This window comes from Phacochoerus africanus, chromosome 10, assembly GCF_016906955.1.
Source record: "Phacochoerus africanus isolate WHEZ1 chromosome 10, ROS_Pafr_v1, whole genome shotgun sequence".
NCBI lineage: Eukaryota > Metazoa > Chordata > Mammalia > Artiodactyla > Suidae > Phacochoerus > Phacochoerus africanus.
This window is the reverse complement of record NC_062553.1, coordinates 96,769,439-96,796,023: the sequence shown is the minus strand read 5'-3', so window position 1 is coordinate 96,796,023 and position 26,585 is coordinate 96,769,439. Positions and strand designations below refer to the sequence as shown.

At 38.9% G+C, this 26,585-nt stretch overlaps 1 protein-coding gene across 7 annotated transcripts in view; it reads left to right on the top strand.

The window, feature by feature from the left end:
- LARP1B (La ribonucleoprotein 1B) overlaps positions 1-26,585 on the top strand; it is a 102,644-nt gene that overhangs the window by 12,494 nt on the left and 63,565 nt on the right. For 4 of the 7 annotated variants that reach the window (XR_007137503.1, XM_047798858.1, XM_047798860.1 and 1 more), the window contains exons 4-9: positions 924-1,098; positions 1,412-1,552; positions 10,112-10,255; positions 10,488-10,653; positions 15,937-16,081; positions 24,409-24,583. Coding sequence is in view for 6 of the 7 variants with exons in the window: in XM_047798858.1 (XP_047654814.1) it covers positions 924-1,098; positions 1,412-1,552; positions 10,112-10,255; positions 10,488-10,653; positions 15,937-16,081; positions 24,409-24,583 (946 nt within the window). In the remaining variant the exon portion in view is untranslated. Of the gene's footprint in view, positions 1-923; positions 1,099-1,411; positions 1,553-10,111; positions 10,256-10,487; positions 10,654-11,901; positions 12,153-15,936; positions 16,082-24,408; positions 24,584-25,166; positions 26,157-26,585 lie in introns of those variants that run through there. The other 3 variants (XM_047798863.1, XM_047798864.1, XM_047798861.1) reach the window with 3 other exon arrangements.

Here is a 26,585-nt window from a genome sequence, read left to right as displayed (position 1 = left end):
TGTATGAGAATTCTAGTTGTTCCATGTTCTCACTAATGTGGTCAGTCTTTTAATTTTAGTCAGTCTCATAGCTGTATGGTGATATATCATTGTAGTTTTAATTAACATTTTTCTGACTAATCACGTCAAGGACATTTTTCCCCTTGGTCACATCTGTGGAAAATCGAACTTCCTGGCCAGGGATCAAATACAAGCTGCAGCTGAGACCTATACCACAGCTGCAGCAACATGGGAACCTTAACCCACCATGCTGGACTGGGGATCAAACCCACAGAGACAACACTGGATCCTTAACCTGCTGCACCACAGCGGGAAATCCTTAGTATACCTTTTTGATGAAGCATCTGTTCAATTCTAGCCTGTTTTGATTGATTGATTGATTGATTTGATTGATTGATTAATTGATTATCTTTTCACCTTTTCTAGGGCCGCTCCCACAGCACATGGAGGTTCCCAGGCTAGGGGTCTAATCGGAGCTGTAGCTGCTGGCCTACGCCAGAGCCACAGCAACGCAGGATCCGAGCCGAGTCTGGGACCTACACCACAGCTCACGGCAACCCTGGATCCTTAACCCACTGAGGAAGGTCAGGGATCAAACCCGCAACCTCATGGTTCCTAGTTGGATTTGTTAACCACTGAGCCAAGACGGAAACTCCCAATTCTAGCCTGTTTTAAAATTGTTTTCTTATTATTGCATTTTGAGAGTTCATTATATATTCTGGGAACAAGTTCTTTTATCAAATAACTTAGCAAATATTTTCTCCTAGTCTTTGGCTTGTCTTTCCTCTTAACAGTGTCTTTTGAAAAGTAGTTTTTAATTTTTTATTAAAGTTGTCATTTTGTAATATTTAGGTGAGATGTTACCACAAATTTTTGGATATGTTTGTGAAAATTAACCTCATTTAGAAAAACCTTTTTTTCAGTGTCAGAGTATCATCAGCCAAGGAAATAAGAAGCCACAAAATAGAAAAGAAAAAGAAGACAAGGTTGAAAAGAGAAGTAACAGTGAAAGCAAAGAAAGCAGAGAAACAAAATTAGATGGTCCTGGTGAAAATGTCAGTGAGGATGAGGCTCAATCAAGTAATCAACGAAAGAGAGGTTAGTGTATCTGCATCTTCATTTTGATTTTAAATTTTTGAAGGGAGTTGTAGTAATGAAAATTGTATTGAATCAGTTGACTCCTGGTAGTCACCAATGAGTAGTTTGGATTTCTTCAGGATACCGTCTACAGTGGTATCTGATTTGCTTTTGTAACATTTCTGAAATCTTAGGCTTTAGTCTTTTGTCTTATAGTCTAAATAAAGTAAAAATGGATTGAAATTCCACCTATAGAAATATAGATATATCCTTGGAAATTCGTGTGATCACTATTTTTTTTGTCATTAAATGATTTTATTTTGTTTTCTTCAAGCTAATAAGCACAAGTGGGTACCACTCCACTTAGATGATATAAGACCAGACAGTCAAGAAAGACCAGGGTCCCGCAATAGCTCAAGATGTCAACCTGAAACAAATAAATCATCGCATAACAGTAGGAGAACTGATACACGAAGTAAGTAACATACTAAGAGAAAAGGGACTAATTTAATCTTAATGCTTATTATTTTAATAACCAGATATAGTATAAAGTGTTTGAGAGTAAATTACAGACATTGTGCTCCTTTAACCTCCAATACCTTCAGAGTATATAGTATAAGAACTACACTATGCCTGTCCTCAGGCAAAATTTCTCAATAATGCCCTTTACAGTGTTTTTTCTTCTCTTCTTGGATCTAATTTGGGATCACACATGCCCTTAATTGTCTTTTTAGTTTCCATTCATCTGGTACACATCTGCTTTTATCTGTATAACATTGATTTTTTTCTGAGGACTGTAGAACTATTATGTGGTAACTACACTTTGGGTTTTCTGATGTTTCCTCTTGATTGGATTGGGTTATGAATTTTTGCAGGGGTACTACAAAAGTTAAGTAGTTTTCTTTGCAGTGCATTATTTGAAAGTATACATGATATTGGTTTATCTTATTATTGGTGTACTAACTTTGAGTACTTTGGTCAACATGAGGCACTCCAGGTTTCTTCATTGTAAAGTTAATCTTTTCCCTTTTTAATTAATATGTAAGCTGTGTAGAGAGACTTTGAGGCTGTGGGAATACCCATTTTTCTCATCAAACTTTTCAATGAGTTTTAGTTTCCATTGATTTTTTTTTTTTTTTGATATTTTTAGGGCTATACCCACAGCATATGGAGGTTCCTAGGCTAGGGGACCAGTTGGAGCTATGGCTGCCAGCCTACACTACAGCTTATGGCAACACCAGATCCTTAACCCACTGAGCGAGGCCAGGGGTCGAACCCGAAACCTCATGGTTCCTAGTCAGATTCGTTTCTATTGCACCACAGTGGGAACTCCCCACTGATTGTTCTTGTTCTTGCCTGATTCAGTTTTTACCATGATTGTTACAAATGGTAATTTGTCTTATTGCATCATTCTTTCTATATGTATTAGTTGACATTCCACTGTGGAGAATAACTTCCTCTTATTAATCAGTGTGGACTAAAGGCCATTTATGTTTTCAGTGATTGAAGTTGTTATTACAGTTGTTTTAACTTGATGCTCAAATTGTCCCAGAATTGTCTAATGGGAGCCTCTTCTAGTGATTTCTGGATCCTTTGCCCTCCCCCCACCCCCTTTTCCCTTTTCTGGTTGCCCCGAGACATATCGAGCTCCAGCCCAGGCAGGAATCAGATCTGAGGTGCAGTTGTAACCTAAGCCTCAGCTGTGGCAACGCTGGATCCTTAACACACTGTGCTGGGCTGGGGATTGAACCTGCATCCCAGCACTCGCACGACACTGCCAATCCTGATGTGCCACAGTGTGACAGGATTGCACTTTTTTTTGTAAGTCAGCTTTACTGAACTAATACTGATGTGCCACAGTGCGACAGGATTGCACTTTTTTTGTAAGTCAGCTTTACTGAACTAATACTGATGTGCCACAGTGCGACAGGATTGCACTTTTTTTGTAAGTCAGCTTTACTGAACTAATAATTACATGTATTAAAGTACACTCAAAGGAACTGTCAAGTCTCCAACCATGCATCTACTTTCTGTCAGTTTAGATTTATCTTTTGAGAATTTCATGTAAATTGAATTATACAATATACGTTATATACTCTGGTGTTCATTTGCACAACATAATCATTTTCACATTCATCAGTTTTATTCTTTTTTAAAATTTTTAATTTTAATTTTTTGCTTTTTAGGACCACACTTGTGGCATATGGAAGTTCCCAGGCTAAGGGTCGAATCAGAACTGTAGCTGCCAGCTTACGCCAAAGCCACAGCAGTGCCAGATCTGCGACCTACACCACAGCTCACAGTAACTTGGTTTCCTTAACCCACTGAGCAAGGCCAGGGATTGAACCTGTGTCCTCATGGATACTAGTCAGATTCGTTACTACTGAGCCACCATGGGAACTACAATTCTTTTTTTTTTTTTTTTTCTCCTAGGGCTGCACCTGTGGCATATGGAAGTTCCCAGGCTAAGGGTTGAATTGGAGCTGTAGCTGCTGGCCTACACGGCACAGCCACAGCAACTCTGAGCCGTGTCTGTGACCTACATCACTGCTTGCAGCAACACCAGATCCTTAACTCACTGAGCAGGGCCAAGGATCAAAATCCCATCTTCATGGATATTAGATGGGTTCTTAACCCACTGTTGCACAACGGGTACTCCTATTTTTAATTTTTAAAAAATTTTTTAGGGCTACCAGTGCAGCATATGAGAGTTCCCAGCTAGGGGTCAAATTGGAGCTACAGCTGCTAGCTTACACCACAGCCATAGCAATGCAGGATCCAAGCCGCATCTGCAACCTACACCACAGTTCCTGGCAATGCTGGATCCTTAACCCAGTGAATGAGGCCAGAGATCAAACCCGCATCCTCATGGATACTAGTCGGGTTCATTTCCACTGAGCCACAGTGGGAACTCCAGTATTATTCTATGTATTAGTAGTTTCTTCCTCTTTATTGCAGAGTAGTTTCTCCCTCTCTCTCTCCCTTCTTTCCTTTCTTTCTTCCCTCCCTCCCTCCCTCCTTCCTTCCTTTTTTTTTTTTTTTTAAATTGCTTGGCCTCACCCACGGTATGTGGAAATCCGGAGCCAGGGATCAAATCAGAGCCGAAGCAGTGATGATGCCACATAGTTGTGCCGTAGGACACCAGGGAAGTTCCAAAATAGTTTCTGTTGAATGGATACACCCCTTTATCCATTCATCTGTTCATGGATATTTGGTTGCATCTAGTTTTTGGCTGTTATGAGTAATGCTGCCGTGAATGCTTGTGTACAAGCCTTTGTGTGGGCATATGTCTGGAGCAAACATCTAGGAGTGATTGCTGTAGGTAGTACGGTAAATATATATTTAACTTTATAAGGAATTGCCAAATTGTTCCAAATAGGTTGTACCATTTTACATTCTCACCACCAGTGTTTCTTTTCTTTCTTTCTTTTTCTTTTTCTTTTTTTTGTCTTTTTGCCATTTTCTTGGGCCGCTCTCGCGGCATATGGAGGTTCCCAGGCTAGGGGTCAAACGGAGCTGTAGCCACCAGCCTACGCCAGAGCCACAGCAACTCGGGATCCTAGCCGCATCTGCAACCTAAACCACAGCTCACGGCAACACCGGATTGTTAACCCACTGAACAAGGGCAGGGATCGAACCCGCAACCTCATGGTTCCTAGTCGGGTTCGTTAACCACTGCGCCACGACGGGAACTCCACCACCAGTGTTTCTTTCCTTTGCTATTTGTTAGGTCATATGTCTTAAGGAATTTCCCATAATTTGGACATGGTTTATTGCTTTATTATGATACTCCTTAACAAGTTCCTTTGTCTTTTAAATATAACTGGTAATAAGAGCCAAAGGTTTGATTAAAATCAAGTTTGTTTTTGTTTTAGTAGCAGTAGTTCATGGTGTGTTGGTACGTGTCATAGCAGTAGGAATAAAATGTCCACTCTCAGTTTGTTAAGGTTGAGTTCAGGTGTTGTTAGCATTATCTATCCATCATAAAGTGTCCCATCAGTCTTTGATTTAATGGTATTACTTTCATTACAAATCATTCCAAGGGAGTTCCCTGGTAGCTTAGTGGCTTAAGGATATAGCATTGTCACCACTGTGGCTAAGGTCACTGGTGTGGTGTGGGTTCAATCCCTGGCCCTGGAGCTTCTGCATGTCATGGGAGCAGCCCCCGCCCCCCAAGTAATAATTCCCAGATACGTTATTTCAGCAGAGTTTGTTTAGGTTTCAGAAAAAAGAGGACAGGATGATATGCAGAAGCAATTGGCTAAGCATTTGATTTTTATAGTTTTCTGCTGAAATTTTAAAGCTGATATTTTTAAGGCATTTTGTCATGTGAGAGCATTATAGAGTAAGTACCTACATAATCAGCACTTAGATTTAGTAGATTTGCTGTGTTTAATTCATCTACGTGTTGAATCATTTGGAAGTAACTTGCAGATATCATGACACTTCAGCACTGATGTCCCATATGTAGCACAAAATGCAGCACATAAGAAAATCAACACTAATTATCTAATATCATCTAAAATCTGGTCAGCAATTATATTTACTCAATTGTCCACAAAATGTGACTTTAAAATGGTAAAACTTGGAGTTCCCATCGTGGCTCAGCAGTTAATGAACCCGACCTAGCATCCATGATCATACAGGTTCAATCCTTGGCCTTACTCATTGGGTTAAGGATCAGATGTTCCTGTGAGCTGTGGCGTAGGTCACAGATGTGGCTCAGATCCAGTGTTGCTGTTACCGGCATAGGCTGGCAGCTATAGCTCCGATTCAACCCCTAGCCTGGGAACCTCCTTCTACCATGGGTGCGACCTTAAAAAGACAAAAAAAATTTATAAAACTTGCCTACAGAAAGTTCATGTTTTTTACCTTTTGTATTATTTCTCATATATCATTTAATGTTCCATTTAAAGTCATATATATTCATAATTAATTTTTTTCTTATTTAATATTGGGTATATTAGAAAATATATAAGGTAGTAAAGAACAACAGTATAGTGAACATTGGTAACTTAGCTCCTAGTTTGGAAGTATATGTTACCATTACCTTTGAAACTTTCCTTTATGCCTTCTGCAATTTCTTTCTTTCTTTCTTTTTTCTTTTTTCCTTCTTAGGGCTACACTGGCAACATATGGAAATTCCTAGGCCAGGAATCAAATTGGAGCTGCAGCTGCTGGCCTGCACCACAGCCACAGCAATGCCAGATCTGAGCCGCAGATGCAACCTACTCTACAGCTTGCAGCAGGACTGGATCCTTAACCCATTGAGGGAGGCCAAGGATCGAACCCCCATCCTCATGGATAGTAGCCAAATCCCTAAACCCGTTGAGCCACTAGCAGGAACTCCTTGCAGTTGGGCTCTCAACCCATTGCACCACAGCAGAAACTCCTAAATTGAAGTATAGTTGATTTATTACGTTGTGTTAATTTCAGGTGGATATCCATATACAGGTGGATATCCATATATATGTGGATAATTGAATGTATACATATATTTATCTTTAGTTATACATGTATATAAGAATATATATACTTTTTCAGATTATTTTTCATTGTATGTTATTATAGAATATTGAGTATAAGTTCCCTGTGCTATATAGTAGGTCCTTCTTGGTTATTGGTTTTATATGTAGTAGTGTGTTTATGTTCATCTCAACCTCCTAATTTATCCTCCCTGCCTCATATTCTTTCATACTACGCATTTCACTTGGCCTAATTTTCTTAGATTCATGTATATTGGTTGTAATGCTGTGCTTAGTTCTTTTTTTTTCCATGCTACTAAGGGATATTTCACTATTTGATAAATTCCATTCTGTTTGTCAACATTTGGATTGCTTCCAGTTTTTTTTTAATAGTAAAGTGCTGCCATGAACATTTTTATGCATGTTTCCTAGTAGACATGTGCAATAAGTTCTCTGATTTCTTTAGAACTAAAGATTGGGAATGTGTTAAGAAATTGGTCTACTGGGTCATGATCAGGTTCTCAAATTGATAGAATGCTTCATTTTTTTAATGACAGTTGTATTTAAATTTAAAGTTTTTGCATGTCTATAGAGTGTAACATATAATAAGGCTTACTGTGGGTTGAGGTAAAAATGCTGAAAAAAGACTGTATTAAGAAATGCAGGGAGTTCCAGTCGTGGCGCAGTGGTTAACGAACCCGACTAGGAACCATGAGGTTGTGGGTTCGGTCCCTGCCCTTGCTCAGTGGGTTAAGGATCTGGCGTTGCCATGAGCTGTGGTGTAGGTTGCAGACTCGGCTCGGATCCTGTATTGCTGTGGCTCTGGCGTAGGCCAGTGGCTACAGCTCCGACTCGACCCCTAGCCTGGGAACCTCCATATGCCGCGGGAGCGGCCCAAAGAAATAGAAAAAAGACAAAAAAAAAAAAAAAGAAAGAAAGAAATGCAGGAGTTCTGTTGCGGTGCAGCAGAAACAAATCCAACTAGGGGCCATGAGGTTGCAGGTTCGATCCCTGGCCTTGCTCAGTGGGTTAAGGATCCAGCGTTGCTGTGAGCTGTGGTGTAGGTTTCAGATGCGGGCTCAGATCTGGTATTGCTGTGGCTGTGGCATAGGCCGGCGGCTGGCGGCTATAGCTCCGATTCGACCCCTAGCCTGGGAACTTCTGTGTGTCGCAGGTACAGCCCTAGAAAAGGCCAAAAAAATAAAAATAAAAGAAATGCATGGGTTGTTCCTTCTGTGGTGTAGGGGATTAAAGATTAAGGATCTAACATTGTCTTTTGCAGCTGCACAGGTTCGATCCTGGCCTTTTTTTTTTTTTCCTGCAACTGTAGCATATAGCAGTTTCTGAGCAAGGGCCAGAGATTGAATCTGAGCCACAGCTGACACTGCAGCTACAGAAATGCTGGATCATTTAACCAGCTGCTCTGGGCCGAGGATTGAACCTGTACCTCCATAGCAACATGAGCCACTGCAGCAGTAGTCTTTTTTTTTTTTTTTTTTTTTTCTTTTCTAGGGCCACACCTGTGGGATATGGAAGTTCCTGGGCTGGGGTTGAGTTGGAGCTGAAGCTACTGGCCTTTGCCATGGCTTTTGGCAACACTAAATCCTTAGTCCACTAAGCAAGGCCAGGGATCGAACCTGTGTCCTCATGGATCTAGTCAGGTTCTTAACCCGCTGAGCCACAATAGGAACTCCTGCAGTTGGATTCTTAACCCACTGCACCGTTGTGGGAATTTCAAAGGCAATAGTTGTTTTTTTGGTTTTTTTTGTTGGCTTGTTTTGGTTTTTTTTTTTTTTTTTTTTTTTGCGTTTTAGTGCCTCACCTGTGGCATATGGAAGTTCCCAGGCTAGGGGGTCTAATCAGAGCTACAGCTGCTGGCCTACACCACAGCCACAGCAACATGGGATCCAAGCCACGTCTGTGACCTATAACACAGCTCACGGCAATGCCGGATCCTTAACCCACCGAGCGAGACCAGGGATCGAACCCGAAACCTTATGGTTCCTAGTCAGATTCGTTTCCATTGCACCACGATGGGAACTCCAAGGCAATGGTTCTTATGGGGGTGCTTTTTTCCTTCCCGAGAGGACATTTGGCACTGTCTGGAGATAATACTGGTTTTTATAACTGGGGATGGGATGGAGGTGATTAATGCTGTTTGTACCTAGTGAGTAGAGATGGTGGATAATGTTAAACATCCTATAATACCAGGATATCCCCCACACACTAAAGAGTTATCTGGCTCAAAATGGTAATAATACAATGGTTTAAAAACCCTGGTCTGGAGTTCCCGTCGTGGCGCAGTGGTTAACGAATCCGACTAGGAACCATGAGGGTGCGGGTTCGGTCCCTGGCCTTGCTCAGTGGGTTAACGATCTGGTGTTGCCGTGAGCTGTGGTGTAGGTTGCAGACGCGGTTCGGATCCCGCGTTGCTGTGGCTCTGGCGTAGGCTGGTGGCTACAGCTCCGATTCCACCCCTGGCCTGGGAACCTCCATATGCCGAGGGAGCGGCCCAAGAAATAGCAACAACAACAATAACAACAACAACAAAAGACAAAACAAAAACAAAAACAAAAACCCTGGTCTGTAGGGTATACATACTTTTAAATTTGTTTCAAATTATTTTCCAAAGTGAATGTGTCTTTTTTTTTTTTACTCCTGCTAGTATTACATAAAGTTCTGTCTTCTCTATCTTGGTAAACATTTGCTATTATGTTAAAATTTTTTTCAGAGCAATGTTTTTTAATTATACATTTGTATTTTCTTGTTTGCCCTCCTAGCCTTTGTTTGTTTGTTTTTTCCTCTTTACGGCTGTATCTGTGACACATGGAAGCTCCTGGACCATGGGTCTAGTTGGAGCTGCAGCTGTGGCCTACACCATAGCCATGGCAATACCAGTCCCTCAACCCACTGAGCGAGGCCAGAGATCAAACCTACATCCTCACAGAGACAGTGCCAGGTCCTCAACTCTCTGAGCCACAACGGGAACTCCTGCTCTGTTAATCTTCTAACCCATTAAGTATGTGTATGTGCATGTGTGCACATGTTCGTGCATCTGAGCACATGCATAAGAGCTATTTGTATGAGTTCTAGTTCTTTATTCTGGATGTAATTGCTATGTAGTGCCACAGATATCTTCTCCCAGTTTGTTTTTATTTTCTTTTTTATTTAAAAGAAGCACTTTTTACTTAATAGAAGTGTCCTTTCCTTAAAAAAAATCCTATTATGAAAATAAATTTCTATAGGAGTTGTATATAGTACAAAACTTAGTTGTCTTAGGACTTCTTGAATTGTCAGCAGTAAAGATTTAGCAAAAGATCTTTATCTTTTCAGTATGTTACTTATTAGAATATCTTCTTTACATGTCAATACATAAAATGTCTTTTATGCTAGAGACATTTTGACAAAAATCCCTTGGAATCTCTTCACGTTTGTATCTTTCTGAAGAATACCTGGTCACTAGCAACTAGTTACAAAGCGGGGAGGGGTAGTTACCACGTTTTCATAAAGATAATCATGCTTTCATAGTTCCAGATTGGAATGTATAAAAATATTTTTATTTTGAAAAGGTTGGAGGCGTGAAAGAGAAAAAAGAGATGATCAAGATGAAGTTTCCAGTGTGAGAAGTGAGGGTGGTAATATCCGAGGTTCCTTTAGAGGCCGAGGAAGAGGCCGAGGACGGGGAAGAGGACGAGGCAGAGGAAATCCTCGATGTAGGACATGATTTTTTTGTTTTGTTAAATTAGATGAACTTTGAAAAAAGTGTGCAAGTCCTCTGTTTTTCTCACTGTCCCGTATGATGTTTTAACTGATTTTATTTGTCCAATAATAAGGTGGTTTTATATTTGTTACCCCTTGAAATACTTCACTTTGGATTTTTCTTTATAGCAACTGTTTCTTTTTTTTCAGTCTGTGATTATTTTTCTTTTTCTTTACTGCACCAAGTGAACTTTGATTATGCATATGGTTATCGAGAACATGGTGAAAGGACTGATCAACCATTTCAAACAGAACTTAATACCAGTATGATGTATTACTATGATGATGGTACGGGCATTCAGGTGTATCCTGTGGAAGAAGCATTGCTTAAAGAGTATATCAAGCGTCAAATGTAAGTCAGTCATACATAAACAGGATAGGGAAATCTGTTGTAATATCAAACTTTTACATCATTGATAGTGAATATAACATATTTTCTAAGCTGTTGATTAGTAAAATTGGAGGATTTTAATAGGATATTTTTTTCAGGCAAATGTTGGTCAAGTATGTATTTTTAAAAGTTTCTATTTGGTTCATGTTATGTGTAAGACTCCTGCTTTCTCTGCTGAGGTATTGGTTTTCTTAAAGGATATTAGTTAAAATGTCATGGCATAATGAGAATAACTAAATATAAGAATATGGGAGTTCCTTGGTGGCCTAGTGGGTTAAGAATCTGGCATTGTCACTACTGTAGTGTGGCTTTGATCCCTAACCTGGGAATGTCCATATGCTGTGGGCATAGCCAAAAATACATCTATAAGAATATAAAAGTGCTATACACACATATGTATACACATATGTAATATATCTTTGAAACTGAAAAAGTTAAATTTACCTCATTTGAAAATGTTTATATTTATCTAACATTTTATATGTTTATATTAAAATTTTCAAATGAACATAAATGGCGAAAAAAGGTGGTATCTTCTGGAGTTCCCCTGTGGCTCAAGGTTAAGGATCTGGTGTTGTCTCAGCTTCTTCATAGACTGTGAATGCGACTTGGATCCGGTGTTGCCATGGCTATGGTGTAGGTCGCAGCTGCAGTTCCTATTTGACTCCTGGCCCAGGAACTTCCATATGCCACAGATTCTAAGTTTGTTTTTTGTTTTCTTTCTTTGTGACATATTAAAAGGTGACTAAGTAATCTTTATTAGTTTGGACTTTTTACTCTAGTTCTTGTAATAGTTGCTTTCTGAATATTGAAGTTGAAGTTTAGGAGAACACTAGTTTGTTCTGTTATCTTTAAGGGAAAAACCCCTCTACATATTAGTATTGTGTGGGATTGTTTTGCATATTTATGTAGTGTGTTTATATAGTGATGAGAAAAACATTCCCAAGTGATTTGCATAGTAGTTTGTTGAAATTTGAACTTTTTATCTGTACAAGGGGAAGGAAGAAAGATATTTTTGAAAGGGCATAAGCTTTTAAAAACATCCATCTTTATTTTAAAATGAAAGTGGACCCTAGTCTGTTACTAGAAAATAATTTCTTCTTCAGCATCAGCCAGGCATCCTCCTGGGATACCTTCATGGTGGATTTGATTGGCTTACGGTACAAAGCAACTTGTTTATTTTATTTTTGCTTCTTTTGTTACAGTTGACGCAAACACTGAAGAAATGGGCCTTTTTATGGGCAGAAAGTACCTGGCATGTGGCTATCAACTTCAAACCACTATTCCTGTCTTTTTTGTAACTCCTGCTGCCAGGTCCCTTCTGAGACCTGACAGTGGACATGAAACTCCATGTCAGGATAATCGGCCTCCAATGTGCTCATACAAGTGAGGGAGGAGCACAGCCACTTCAGTGTTGACAAAATTTCTGATCATGCAGTGTAGAATCCAGAGCTTCTAAGGTAGGACATGGTAATGTCCCCTAGGACACTGAACAAAATGTCAGACATGGCATTGGACATGACTCCTTTTTTTTTGTTATTGTTTAGCAGTAGCATTTTTCGTAAATATAGAAGAGAATGGCTCTTTACTGTTATCATTCTCTGTTTAGTGAACATATGGATATGAGGAGTCATGTGTTTTTTTCTCTCTCTTATGGCCACATCCAAAGCATATGCAAATTCCTGGGCCAGGGATTGAATCCGAGCCACAGCTGTGACCCATGCTGCTGCAGCTGTAGCAGTGCTGTATTGTTAACTCACCGTGCCAGGCCGGGGATTGAACCTGTGCCTTTGCAGCAACCTGAGCCGCTGCACTCATATTCTTAACCTACTGTGCCACAGTGGTAACTCCATGAAGAGTCATGCTTTTGACTTTGTGTCTTCAAGGTTTCTCATACATAGATAGGCTTATTCGTTAGGGTTTAGACTTTTCTTGGTGAAAAGTTACTGGAAAAACTTCCTTGCCCTTGTGGAATATTAGGCTACATATTTTGGAAAAAGAGGCTTAACTTTATTATGGATGGTTGAGTTTTTAACATCATTTTAACTGAAAATGTGTATTGATAATTCCATATTTTCATGTGATGTTATTAAAAAAATTGAAGATCTTAATTATTTCTAGCTAGGCCTGTCCTTTGACATTCAGATTTAGACATGAATATGTTTGCAGCCCACTAGAATTTTTTTGTTTGTTTTTGGCCGTTCCTGTGGCATGCAGAAGTTCCTGGGCCAGGGATTGAACCCATACCATAGCAGTGATCCAAGCCACAGCAGTGATGGCACGGTATCCTTAGCCTACTAGGCCACTAGGAACTGCTAGAAGTTTTTAAAAATAAGTACTATAGGTCATAGAATGATTAATGGATTTATTTAGATTCTGTGTTTTTCACAGAATACTAGATTGAAAAGGCATCTTATTAATGATTCAGAGAAATATTTTGTCCAAGAACAGTTTTAACTTGTGACTAAATCAGATGTCTTAATGCCTGAATATTTTGAATTTAAGTATATGTATTATGTGCCTACTCCATTTTAGGCAGCATAAAGGGGCTTTTTTTTTTTTTTTTTTTTCCTTTTCTAGGGCCGCTTCCCGTTGCATATGGAGGTTCCCAGGCTAGGGGTCTAATCAGAGCCGTGGCCACTGGCCTATGCCACAGCCACAGCAATGCAGGATCTGAGCCACGTCTGCAACCTACACCACAGCTCAGGGCAACGCCGGATCCTTAACCCACTGAGCCGGGCCAGGGATCGAACCGAAGCCTCATGGTTCTTAGTCAGATTCATTAACCACTGCGCCACAACGGGAACTCCAAAGGGCTTTTGAAATGTAACAAAAACCAGAAGATGTGTATTATGTGCCTACCACATTCCAGGCACTGTGAGAAGGAATTTTGAGGTGTAACAAAAATCAGAATGTTCATTTCTTCAAGAAATTTTCTTCAGTGTTTAAGAAGAGCAAATGATTCACTAGTGTTAACAAGTCATTAATAGTATTTCACAGATATGAGGGAGGTTTGCACTTTGATAGTTGGATAAATATTACAGTCTAAATAAACAACTTGGGTATTTACATTTATGCAATAAGACTTTTTTTCCCACTCAGTGAAAAGTACCTCAAAGCTAGTTTTTATATATAGGTGATTATTTTTTCAAAGTCAGAATTTGACCTAAATAATTCAAGGATATCTTTAGTTACCCAGCCTTTCATCCAAATATATAAGCTGGTGTGCTTTCTCCTAATTTGACACTCATCTCTGAAAATATTTTCTGTGATTTGGAAATAGTATAGGGTTTCTAAACTGTTTTCCATATCATCTGATGTCATGTATTTCTTTTCTATTATCATTTTCTACTTTACTGTCCTGTCTGTCTAGAATCCTATTCTCACTTTTTTTTTTTTTAGGGTCAGATAAAGTTTATTTATTTTTTAATTGTTACTCCCCAGTAAAATTTTTTTTCTACTGTAAAGCATGGTGACCCAGTTACACGTACATGTATGCATTCTATTTTCTCACGTTATCATGCTCCATCACAAGTGACTAGACATAGTTCACAGTGCTACAAAGCAGGATCTCATTGCTAATCCATTCCAAAGGCCATAGTTTGGATCTATTAACCCCAGGCTCCCCATCCACCCCACACCCTCCCCTTCCCTGTTCTCACTTTTTTTTGGGGGGTCTTTTTGCCATTTCTTGGGCCTCTCCAGTGGCATATGGAGGTTCCCAGGGTAGGGGTCAAATCGGAGCTGTAGCTGCTGGTCTACGCCAGAGCCACAGCAACACGGGATCCGAGCTGCATCTGTGACCTACACCACAGCTCAGGGCAACACCGGATCGTTAACCCACTGAGCAAGGCCAGGGATCGAACCCACAACCTCATAGTTCCCAGTTGGATTCGTTAACCATTGAGCCACGACGGGAACTCCTGTTCTCACTTTTTATATGCAGGCTGTAATTTAAACAGAGGTTTATCAAGTGCCATTATTAGATGTATCCTTCATATTTTTTTTATATCTTGGAACTTGGCATTGATGATACAGTTTGTCCATTTACATTTCTCTCTGTACTTTCCTAGAGAAGATTAGGTGTGTAAGTTACTTGTTTGTTTTTTCATTCATTTATATGCCTCATGGTGTTGTAGATATTCTTTGTTTAGCTATATTGTTTATTCTTAATGCCTTTTATATCAAAGGGGGAGATCTTGAATCATTCAAATATAAAGTTGTGTGCACCTATGCCCATGTATTCACTCAGTTTTTACTAAACATTATACTGATTGCTAGGGTTCAGAAGTATTAAACAATTTCAGTACCCTGACAATTTAGAAAACAAGACAAACCAGTTTACTCTGTAAACCTAACAAAGAATACTTCCAGTAAACCATTATTCTCAGTGATTAGAAAAAGTGGGAAGGCACTCTGTTGACTTGTGCTGAGCTTTGTTATTTAGTGTTTAAAAGAAGCAAGTTAGAGTAGCTTTCATATGAATTTTTTCACTTAGTTAACTCATTAAAAAGTCAGTTATTGGAGTTCCTGCTGTGCGCAGCAGGCTAAGGATCCAGTGTTGTCTCTGCAGCGACTAGGGTCGATGCTGGAGCACAGGTTCAATCCCTGGCCCACCGCAGTGGCTTAAGGATCTGCTGTTTCTGCAGCTGTGTGCAATGTAGTTTACAGCTGTGGCTGGGATTGGATCCCTTACCTGAGAACTTCCACATGCCTTGGATGTGCAAAAGAAAGTCAATTATTGGACTATTTTAAAGTATAATGCTTATGGAGTTCCCATCGTGGCACAGTGGAAACGAATCCAACTAGGGACCATGAGGTTGTGGGTTTGATCCCTGGCCTTGCTCAGTGGGTTAAGGATCTGGCGTTGCCGTGAGCTGTGGTGTAGGTCGAAGACGCGGCTCGGATCCAGCGTTGCCGTGGCTCTGGTGTAGGCTGGCAGCTACAGCTCCGATTAGACTCCTAGCCTGGGAACCTCCATATGCCACGGGTGTGGCCCCAAGAAGCAAAAAAATAAAGTATAATGCTTATGATGTTAATTGTTTATATTTAGGTCAAGCTAATCTACGTAGAGGTTAGTTTTGAGGAGATAATCAGTGGCTGTTATTGTATCTACCCTATCTATGTTGTATTAAATATAAATGTTATTAATAAAAGTTTTATAGCAATTGATATGAGTAGTGGATGTTTTAATTTCCTGTTGAATAAATTGATAAAATTTATGTTTACTTATTCTCTTTTCAGTGAATATTATTTCAGTATAGAAAACTTGGAACGGGACTTCTTTCTGAGGAGAAAGATGGATAAGCAAGGTTTCTTACCTATTTCCCTGATTGCTGGTTTTCACCGTGTTCAAGCTCTCACTACAAACCTTAATCTCATTTTAGAGGTAATTATTCATCTACAGAATAGCCTGTACTTATAAAACTGCTGAACCTAACACTGCTCTAAAAAATAGTCTATTAAACAATTTTAAGGAAAAAGCAAAAACAGTTTGTTGTTGCCTAATGCTCAACTGCATCTCAAAGTGGTTTTTTTTTCCCCGTTTTGTAAACCCAAATATTTATGTCTAATCTTGGAAACCCCTCAAAGAATTACTAATGATGTTTCTGCCTGTTTTTAACCTGGTGCTTCTTAGATGGCTTGAACTGCAATACAAACTTGAACTTTCTTGGGTGTTCTTGGTCCTTTATTCTTTAGGTTGCTATAAAATAGCATATATTCCCATTATTAAAAACCTGAGAATATTTCCTATATTACAGACGGGCTAATTTAAAATAGTCTTCATGCTACAGTAGGGACTTGAGCTTCCCAGCAGTGACAATGTTGGATCCTTACCCTCTTGCACCACATAAGAACTCAGGTTGTGTTCTTGATGCTTTTGTTAAATTCCTTGTCTATTCTTTTTCAGAAATGCTTTCAATATTCTGTTTGCTGTTCCCTACATGCATACAATCAGATTTATTCTTTTTGCTATATAGTTCTCTAAATTTTGATAGGGTTATACCCTGTGCCCTCTGTGTAGCCAATCCCTTTATCCATATGTGGGCACCTGGGAATCACAGATCTGATTTTCTTGTTCTAGTTGTAAAACATGTTCCAGAATATCATGGAAATAAATAGACAGTTTATAATCTTTTGTTTCTCATTTCTTAGCATGGTATTTTTGAGAGACATTCATGTCGTTGCATGTATCAGTAGTTTGTTCTTCCTGTTGACTAGTATTAGCTACTACAATTTGTTCAGTCATTTGTTGATAGACATTTAGATTATTTCCAGTTTTTAGAGATTAGGAGTAAAGCATAGGTCTTTGCGTGTATATACAAAGTGTTCAGTTTTGTTGGGTAAATATTGAGGATTGTGGTTGCTGGAATGTGTGGTAAGTATATGTGCAACTATAAGAAATTGCCAACCTATTGTCCAAAGTGGGTTTAACCATTTTGCATGCCACCATTTTGTATGAGCATTTCCATTTGCTGCATGGCCTCATCAGCACTGGGTATTATCAATTTTTTGAATAATGAGTAAGTTTGTTATTGTGGTTTTACTTTATGTTTTCCCAGTGACTTTGAGCATCTTTTTATGTGTTTATTTGCCATCAGTGTACCTTATTTGTTGAAATATCTGTTCAAATCATTGCCTATTTTTATTGGACTGTTTGTTTTTTAAGTTATTGAATTGTAAGATTTCCTTATTCTGGATACAAGTCCTTTAAGTATAGTTTACAAGGTTGTTTTTTTTTTCCGCCTTTGAGTTATCTTTGACTATTTTTAAATTTTTAAATCTTTTGTCTTTCTTTAGGACTGTGCCCACAGCATATGGAGGTTCCCAGGCTCGGGGTCTAATATGAGCTGTAGCTGCTGGCCTATACCAGAGCCATAGCAATGCACGATCCGAGCCCCATTTGCGACCTATACCACAGCTCATATGGCATCGCTGGGTCCTTAACCCACTGAGCAAAGCCGGGGATCAAACCCATGTCCTCATGGATGTTAGGTTCGCTGACCTCTGAGCCACAATGGGAACTCGTATCTTTGACTACTTTAGCAAATGTTTTAAAAACCAGCTGTAGGAGTTCCCTTCGTGGCTCAGTGGTTAACGAATCCAACTAGGAACCGTGAGGTTGTGAGTTCCATCCCTGGCCTTGCTCGGTGGGTTAAGGATCCAGCATTGCCGTGAGCTGTGGTGTAGGTTGCAGACAGGGCTCAGATCTAGCATTACTGTGGCTCTGGTGAAGGCTGGCAGCTACAGCTCTGATTAGACCCCTAGCCTGGGAACCTCCATATGCCACAGATGTGGCCCTAAAAAGACAAAAGACCAAAAAATAAAAAAATAAAAACGTGTTGTAGGGAAGTCTGGATTTTCAAAACACTATAAACTAGTGCTTTTTTAAAAAAATATAGCCATTTTTTGTTTTATGAAAAAAATTACTTCAAACAATGCCATTATTATATTTATTTATATACACTTTGACCCGCCTCCACACTCATGGCACATGGAAGTTCCCAGGCCAGGGACTGAACCCACACCACCACAGAGGCAACTCTAGATATTCACCTGCTGTGCTGCACTGGGAACTCCACATAGACACTATTTAAGTAAAGTTTCTGTATATGGTAATTTTAAGAAAACTCATTTTTTTCTTGCAAAGTTTATCCTAGAGCAGATGCTATGATTGTGTTCATAGTAGAAAGAGCAACTTTCGCATTACTATTTTGGTTAGCATTATTAATACATAGTGGCTGATTTATAGTAAGAAATAATACTAGTTTCAGTGAAATGCAGAAATACATAAGCGTGGTTATATAGAACAGCATAGGCCTGCATTCACTTAACATTCATTATTTACTTGCCATTTATTACAGTGGAAAGATGTCTTTTCTCTTAGAAGGTAAGGGCTTCATTACACTTTGCAGTATAAAGATAGCGATTTAGAGCATGGACTCGAGAACCTACATACATATCCTCCTAGCTTTGTGACTTCAGGAAGTGTCCTGAGACTTCTTAAAGTAGAAATTGTAACAACAATACGTATCATACTATTGTCAGCAGTATGAAATGTGTAATGGTAGTATCTGGCCTTCACATTAAGCTCTAAGTAAGAATTTGCTGTTGCTCTTACTGTTATTTTTCAAGAACATCCTTTGGGGAGTTCCTGTCGTGGCTCAGTGGTTAATGAATCCAACTAGGAACCATGAGGTTGCGGATTTGATCCCTGGCCTTACTCAGTGGGTTAAGGATCTGGTGTTGCTGTGAGCTGTGGTGTAGGTCGTAGACGCGGCTCGTAGACACGGCCTGGGAACCTCCATATACTGTGGGTGTGGCCCTGGAAAAGACAAAAAGACAAAAAAACAAACAAAGAATATCCTTCTATTGATCACTCCTTTGATCTTCACTCCATTTCTACTAGCTTTTTCCTATATGTATTTGGATATGGTCAAGTCTTTCTTTTCTTGAAAAAAACTCTCAAAAGAAGCAAAATACACAGGGGTCAAATCAGAGCTGTAGCTGCCAGCCTGTGCCGCAGCCATAGCAGCAAAGGATCCAAACACATCTTCGACCTACACCAGGTCACGGCAATGCCGGATACTTAACCCACTGAGCAAGGCCAGGGATTGAATCTGCCTCCTCATGGATACTAGGCTTGTTACCACCAATCCATAACAGGAACTCCCAAAATATACTTTTGAGTGCATCTACACAGCCAAGCTTACTGAATCTGTTTTCTCTTCTCCCATTCATTTTTCACCTTTCTGCATTCTTTTTTTTTCTTTGATATATGTGTATATTGTAATATGATTGCTAATGTAGCTTTATCACTTAACATAGTGATAGTACACTGTATTTGTCCATAGTATTGTACTGTGATTTAGGTCTCTAAGGCTTATTTGCTACTGATTATAAGATTGTACTGTTAAACAACATCAATCTTAGCCCCTCCCCATCCCCTGATAACCACCATTTTACTTGTTTTTTTTTTACAAGTCTGACTTTAGATTCCACATGTAAGTGATATCATATAGTATTTTCCCCATTGTATTTATCTCATGTAATGTGTTCAAGATACCAGGAATGACAGGGTATCCTCCTTTCTCATGGCTGAATAATATTCTGTTGTGTAGGTATACCACATCTTTCTTATTCATTCATTTATTAATGGATAGTTGTCTCTCTATCTGGGCTCCTGTGAAATAATGCTGTAATATACACAAGAGTGCATGGATCTCTGAAAAATTTTTTTCATTTCCTTTGGGTATAAACCTAGAAGTGAGTGGAATTGCTGGATCACATGATAAATCCAGCTTTTGCATTCTTTTTTTTTTGTCGTCTTAAGGCCGCACCAGCAACATATGGAAGTTCCCAGGCTAAGGGTCGAATCAGAGCTTTAGTGCCTAGCCTACGCCACAGCCACAGCAATGCCAGATCCAAACCATATCTGTGACCTACACCACAGCTCATCCGGCAATGCCGGATCCTTAACCCACTGAGCAAGGCCAGGGATTGAACCTCTGTGCTCATGGTTACTAGTTAGATTGGTATCTGCTGCTCCATGATGAGAATTGCTGCATTATATTTACATTTAATTCTAATTTAATTTTTTTGACCGTACCCATGTTGTGTGGAAGTTCCTGGACCAGGGATCAAACCCACATTACAGCAGTGACAATGCCAGATCCTTAACCCAATGCACCGCCTTGGAACTCCCACCTTACTGCATTCTTGATGCTTGCTCCACAACTGAGAACTATTTGTGTTGTCTGTTGTTAGATTCAGTTGACCCTGGCTCTGCAACCAATCAGTTCTGTATCTGTATTCCAAATTATTTAATCTCCTCATGCATTAATTTTCTAGTTTTTATAATTGAACAAATAATTCTAAGGCTGTCATAGACTATATGGACTTAGAAGAGAAATTAATATAACTGTGAAGTCCTTAGAACTTTGCCCACTACTCTCGTCTGAAACTTTGTTTCCCAAATTGGCTGACCTTGTAGGTCCACAGAATGTGCACTGCTCTCTTCTCATTCTCTCTCTCTCTCTCTCTCTCTTTTTTTTTTTTTTTTGGCTACACCCCATAGCATGTGGAAGTTCCTAGGCCAGGGATCAAACCTGAGCCACAGCAGCAAACCAAGCTGCTGTAGTGACAAGACCAGAGCCTTAACCTCTTGCACCACAACAGAACTCCAAGTGCTGCTCTCTTCTTATCTAGGTCTTTCACATGCTGGTTTTTGTCCTAGTACTCATCATAGGACCAGGAACTAGGGATATATATTTCAGCATTGGTGGTAATTCATAATAGGTATCATTAAGAAAGGGGCCAAAAATAATAGAAAAAACCTTGGTCACCCAGAAATATTGACTGTATACTGTAGTTCATTGTTTAGGAGTTGAAGATTTGGTTTTAGTAAAAATATGTCTAACTCTGTTTTGTCTAGTTTTCCTTAATTTGTGTATGTTACATCTTTTTAAGTTTTTGTTTTTGTTTATTTCTTGGCCTCCCTGAGGCATATGGTGTTTCCAAGCCAGGGTTCAGATTTGAGGTGCAATTGCAGCCTACACTGTGCCTGTGACAATGCCAGATCCTTTAACCCACTGTGCCAGTCGGGGGATTGAACCTGTGTCCTGGTGCTACAGAGACACTGCCGATCCCATTGGCCCATAGTGGGAACTCACTGTCTTTAAGTTTTTGCATGAGTCTTTTAAGGCCTAAATGACTGCTTTTCCCTTGTCTGGTCTCTCTATTTTCTTCAACTTATTTATTTTTTTTAACAAATTAATTTCTGGTGATTTAAAATTGACAGGGTAGGAGTTCCCATCGTGGCTCAGTGGTTAATGAACCTGACCAGTAACCATGAGGTTGTGGGTTCGATCCCTGGCCTTGATCAGTGGGTTAAGGATCTGGTGTTGCCGTGAGCTATGGTGTAGGTCACAGATAGGGCTCAGATATCCCGTGTTGGTGTGGCTCTGGCGTAGGCTAGCAGCTACAGTTCTGATTAGACCCCTAGCCTAGGAACCTCGGTATACCATGGGTGTGGCCCTAAAAAGACAAAAGACAAAAAAAAAAAAATTCAAAGGGGATATGGTGAAAAATTTCCTTCTCATCCTTCACCAACAATGAACTAGTTAAATCTTCCTTGCTGTGGCAGCTGGTGTTACTTGTTTTTTGTATATTCCTCCTGAGATAGTTTGTCTTTTGCTACATATACTATTATGCCCCTTCCTTTTATAAAAACAGAATGTATTGTAAGATCGTTTGATAGATGTATATAAAGAACTTTTAATTTTTTTCTTGAAAATTTTTCTTTAAATTGAGACATAACTATAATTTCTGATACATTTTAAGATTATAGATGACAATACATTTTAAGATTATAGATGACTTTCCCCCTATGTATATTCCTCTGTTACTGCCACGTAGATTAAGATAGGCTTTTCAGCATCCCAGGGAGCTCCCTTGTATCCTGTCATAGTCAGAACCACTGCTCTCCTCAGAGAGCTCCCTCACCTGTTTTATTATCAAACAGTTTATTTGAATTCTTTTCTATAAAGCTTTTTTTTTTTTTTTTTTGTCTTTTCTAGGGCCGCTCCTGCGGCATATGGAGGTTCCCAGGCTAGGGGTCGAATCGGAGCTGCAGCCACCGGCCTACGCCAGAGCCACAGCAACGCAGAATCCAAGCCGCGTCTGCAACCTACACCACAGCTCACGGCAATGCCGGATCGTTAACCCACTGAGCAAGGGCAGGGACCGAACCCGAGACCTCATGGTTCCTAGTTGGATTCGTTAACCACTGCGCCACGACGGGAACTCCTTTTCTATAAAGCTTAATCCATGTTGCTGGTGTGTGGCAATTGTTTATTTTCTCTTTTGGAGTAGTAATCCATTGTATGAATATAAGTATTTTTCATAAATTATATTTATATGATATAAGCTTAGTTCTTATATATGCTGTTAAACATTTTTCCAAAGTATTTAACTGCTTAAAACTACCACCATTGAGAGTTTGATTGGCCTCACATCCTAGCCAACACTATTGGTAGGCTTTTTTACAAAACATTATTTTGAATATTTTAAACCTATGGTTTTAAGGATTATTTTTCTTTTCTTTTTGTCTTTTTGGGGCAGCACGCATGGCATGTGGAAGTTCCTAGGCTAGGGGTCAAATCGGAGCTGTAGCTGCTAACCTACACCACAGCAATAGCAACGCAGGATCTGAGCCACATCTGTGACCTAAACCACAGCCCACGGAAGCTCCGGATCCTTAACCCACTGAGCAAGGTGAGGGATTGGACCTGCATCCTCACGGATACTAGTTGGGTTTGTTACTGCTGAGCCACAATGGGAACTCCAAGGATTATTTATCTTTTTTTCCTTTTTAAAAATTCAGGTATAAATAACATATTGCAAAATTTAGGAGTCTTAGGTGTTCAGTTTTGAGTTTTGAAAATTGTGTAAGTCTCCTCCAAACAGTTCATTACTCTAAAAACTTCTCTTTTTTTTGTCTTTTTTGCCATTTCTAGGGCTGCTTCTGTGGCATATGGAGGTTCCCAGGCTAGGGGTCTAATTGGAGCTATAGTTGCCGGCCTACACCAGGGCCACAGCTACTTGGGATCCAAGCCTCGTCTGCAACCTACACCACAGCTCATGGCAATGCAGGATCCAAGCCACGTCTGTGACACACACCACAGCTCATGGCAATGTCAGATCCTTAACTCACTGACCGAGGCCAGGGATGGAACCCGCAACCTCATAGTTCCTAGTTGGATTCTTTCCGCTCTGCCACGACAGGAAGTCCATGTTGAGTTGTTATATTTGTATTTTTCCTAATTTCTAAATGTGAATACCCTTGAATTTTATTAAAATTCAGATCACTAAGGCTCTAGTTGTTTTTTTTTTCTTTTTTGAAGAAATTTAGTTTTAGTTTATCCTTAAATTATAGAACATTTATTTTTCAGAGACACCATATCCCCAGTGGCTAAGAGTTTAGTGATGGACAGATAATAAATGGTTTGAGTCCTGGTATCATAACCTCATACTAAGTCTATGATGTTTATCAAGTTACTTAATTTCTTTGAGCCTCAGTTTCCTCACCTATGAAACCTACCTTACACTTACAGGGTGTTATGAGGAATGTGTGTTTGTTTATTCAATAATGGTGTCATTTATTACAATAATTGAATATAATCCTAAATTTTATTTGGTGATAAGGAAGACAAAAGGAAATATGATAGGGAAAACTTGACAATAAAAATTCTAGTAGAAGTGGGAGTTCCCTTTGTGGCTTAGCGAGTTACAAACCCGACTAGTACCTATGAGGATGTGGTTTTGATCCCTGGCTTCACTCAGTGGGTTAAGGATCCCGCATTGCTGTGGCGGTGGTATAGGCCAGCAGTTGCAGCTCTGATTTCAACCCTAACCTGGGAACATCTGTATGCTGCAGGTGTATCCTTAAAAAAAAAAAAAGAAATTGTAGTAAAAATTGTTTGCTTCTAGTTGATGCAATAATCCTTAGTTGACTATTCTAATTGTGAAAACCAGATCACATGCTACATGTTAAGTAAGGATATTTGTTACTTTAGAGGCAAATGATTTAAAATTTGTTCTAAGTAGTTCATGGATATTTTTAGAAACGTTAAAATTTAACCATAGTATAGGATGTACAATTAAAAACATTTTTTGAATGAAACTTATTTAATAGCTCAAAATTCCTATCTATAGGCCCTGAAAGATAGCACAGAAGTGGAAATCGTGGATGAGAAAATGAGAAAAAAAATAGAACCAGAAAAATGGCCAATTCCGGGTCCTCCTCCACGTAGCGTGCCGCAGACAGACTTTTCTCAACTGATTGATTGCCCAGAGTTCGTACCAGGCCAAGCCTTTTGTTCACATACAGGTAACAGCTTTCCTTATAGAGCAAACAGTCTAACAGTGAGCTCTTTAGTGCTATTTACCTGTCTTTTTTAAAGTTTTATTTAGACTTAATGGGAAAATTAAAGATAACTCAGTGACTTTTGATGCTTTAAATTGTATTCGTGTTGCTTCCACAGAATGTTATTAATTAAATACAGATTTAAGAATTATGAGTGGAGCTCTGCTGTTTACTCTTAAATTTTTTGTGTGCTTTGTCACATGTGGAGTTTCTACCTATCTTTTTAATTTTACCAGATTATTATAAATATATTGTGTTAATTTCCCCTCGAAGATTGGAAGAGTCTAAAAGTCTTATACTGTAGGATGGGGATAGTTTTCCTTTAATTTTTTTTCCAAAGTGCTTCAACTTTGTCTTGAAAAGACAAGATGACCTATATTCTATAGCAGAATTGGGATCTCTTATGAAATTATTTTAATTATACATTAAAGAATTGGTGATATTTAGAATTTCCAAAAGTTGCTTTAATGTTAAGAATTTTTTCCTGGATCATTTTTAAGACATTCCCTCTTGGGAAAAAAAATATGTGTGCTTAAACTTTTTTCAGTCAGGGTGATGATCTGCTGATGCTCTTGGATGTCATTTGATCGGAATATACAGAGGAATAGGTGATTCACTGAAATATCATTATAAACATTGGAACAAAATCGTGCTGCAGGAATGAAAACGACCAGACTTCTATGCAAGAATGTCTACTACCAACTCCTTGTGGAGGAGGTTGGGCCAACACTACAGTGGAGATAAACACCTTTGTGATGATGGTGACAGACCAGAGGACTACTGTTGTTTTTATAGCAGCTGCCCATTTGTATGTTATTAGCCTGGGCTGCATGTGCTACTTTTATTCATGGTGGGAAAGTTAATTATCATTCTGGAAATATTGAAAGATTCTGTCTTTTCCTTCCAAACTTATGTACTTGTGTCTAGATCAATAAAGCACAGATAGAGAGGCTTGAGTGAAATATCCCAGATTGTTAGGTCCTTTGCTATTTGATTTGCTCTTCAGTATAGTATACATTGCATAACTCACATGTTGTCATAATATTTCACATGGACTATAAAATTTATTAATGTGGACACTACGGGATAAAAAACTGAGGAAATGGATGAGAGTATTTTTTTTTTCACTCTTCCAAATGTATTTTTGATACACCATTATAGAGACTTGCCATCAATAAAGCACTGGTAGACAGTCTTACAGATATCTTTATTTAGTGTTTCTTTGATTGTCAGCCCTCTGTGCCTCTAAACCTAGCCTAGCAAGCAACTTGGGCAAGTGTTGTAAAGTTGAAGAACTTATAAGTGACATTTTTTAGGGTTTTTAAAGAATGTCTGATTGTATAAGTTAGCTTAATTTATTGTATAAACTTGGGGTCCAAGATGACATTTTAAGCCTTCTTATGAATAGGCATTAGGTGAGTTTGGTAAAATAGAAAATACTTTTTCCACAGGGTAGCTAATATTAGGTCAGTCAAGTTGATGATGCCTGTCCATTAACCATTTATGTATTATTAATAAAATTACAAGAATAAAATCACGTTTGTATATTTTTGTGTGTTTTTTAATATACACTCATTTACATGCACATACATATTGCCTAAAACAAGTCAACATATATTTAAATATCAGTTTTTATTGTCTTTAGGTTATACATCAGATACTAGATGAATAATAAAGCCATGAGGAAAGATGGAGTGTACTTAGAGTTATACTGGTTCACATTGTATCATAGGAATAAATATGTAAATTAATATGTTCCCCATTTCTGATATTAATAATTGCTCTCTGATAAGAAAGCCTTAGTTTCTTAAATTCAATAGAGAGTAGTATGTCACCAAGATTTTGAAATGGAAATAAGGGTAGTCAATGTAGACTGTTATAATCTGAATCTATGGGTAGAGAAAAGTAGTGAGGTTTTATCTATATTCTTTTTATGTCAAAAGAGAAGACTTTTTTTTTTTTTTTT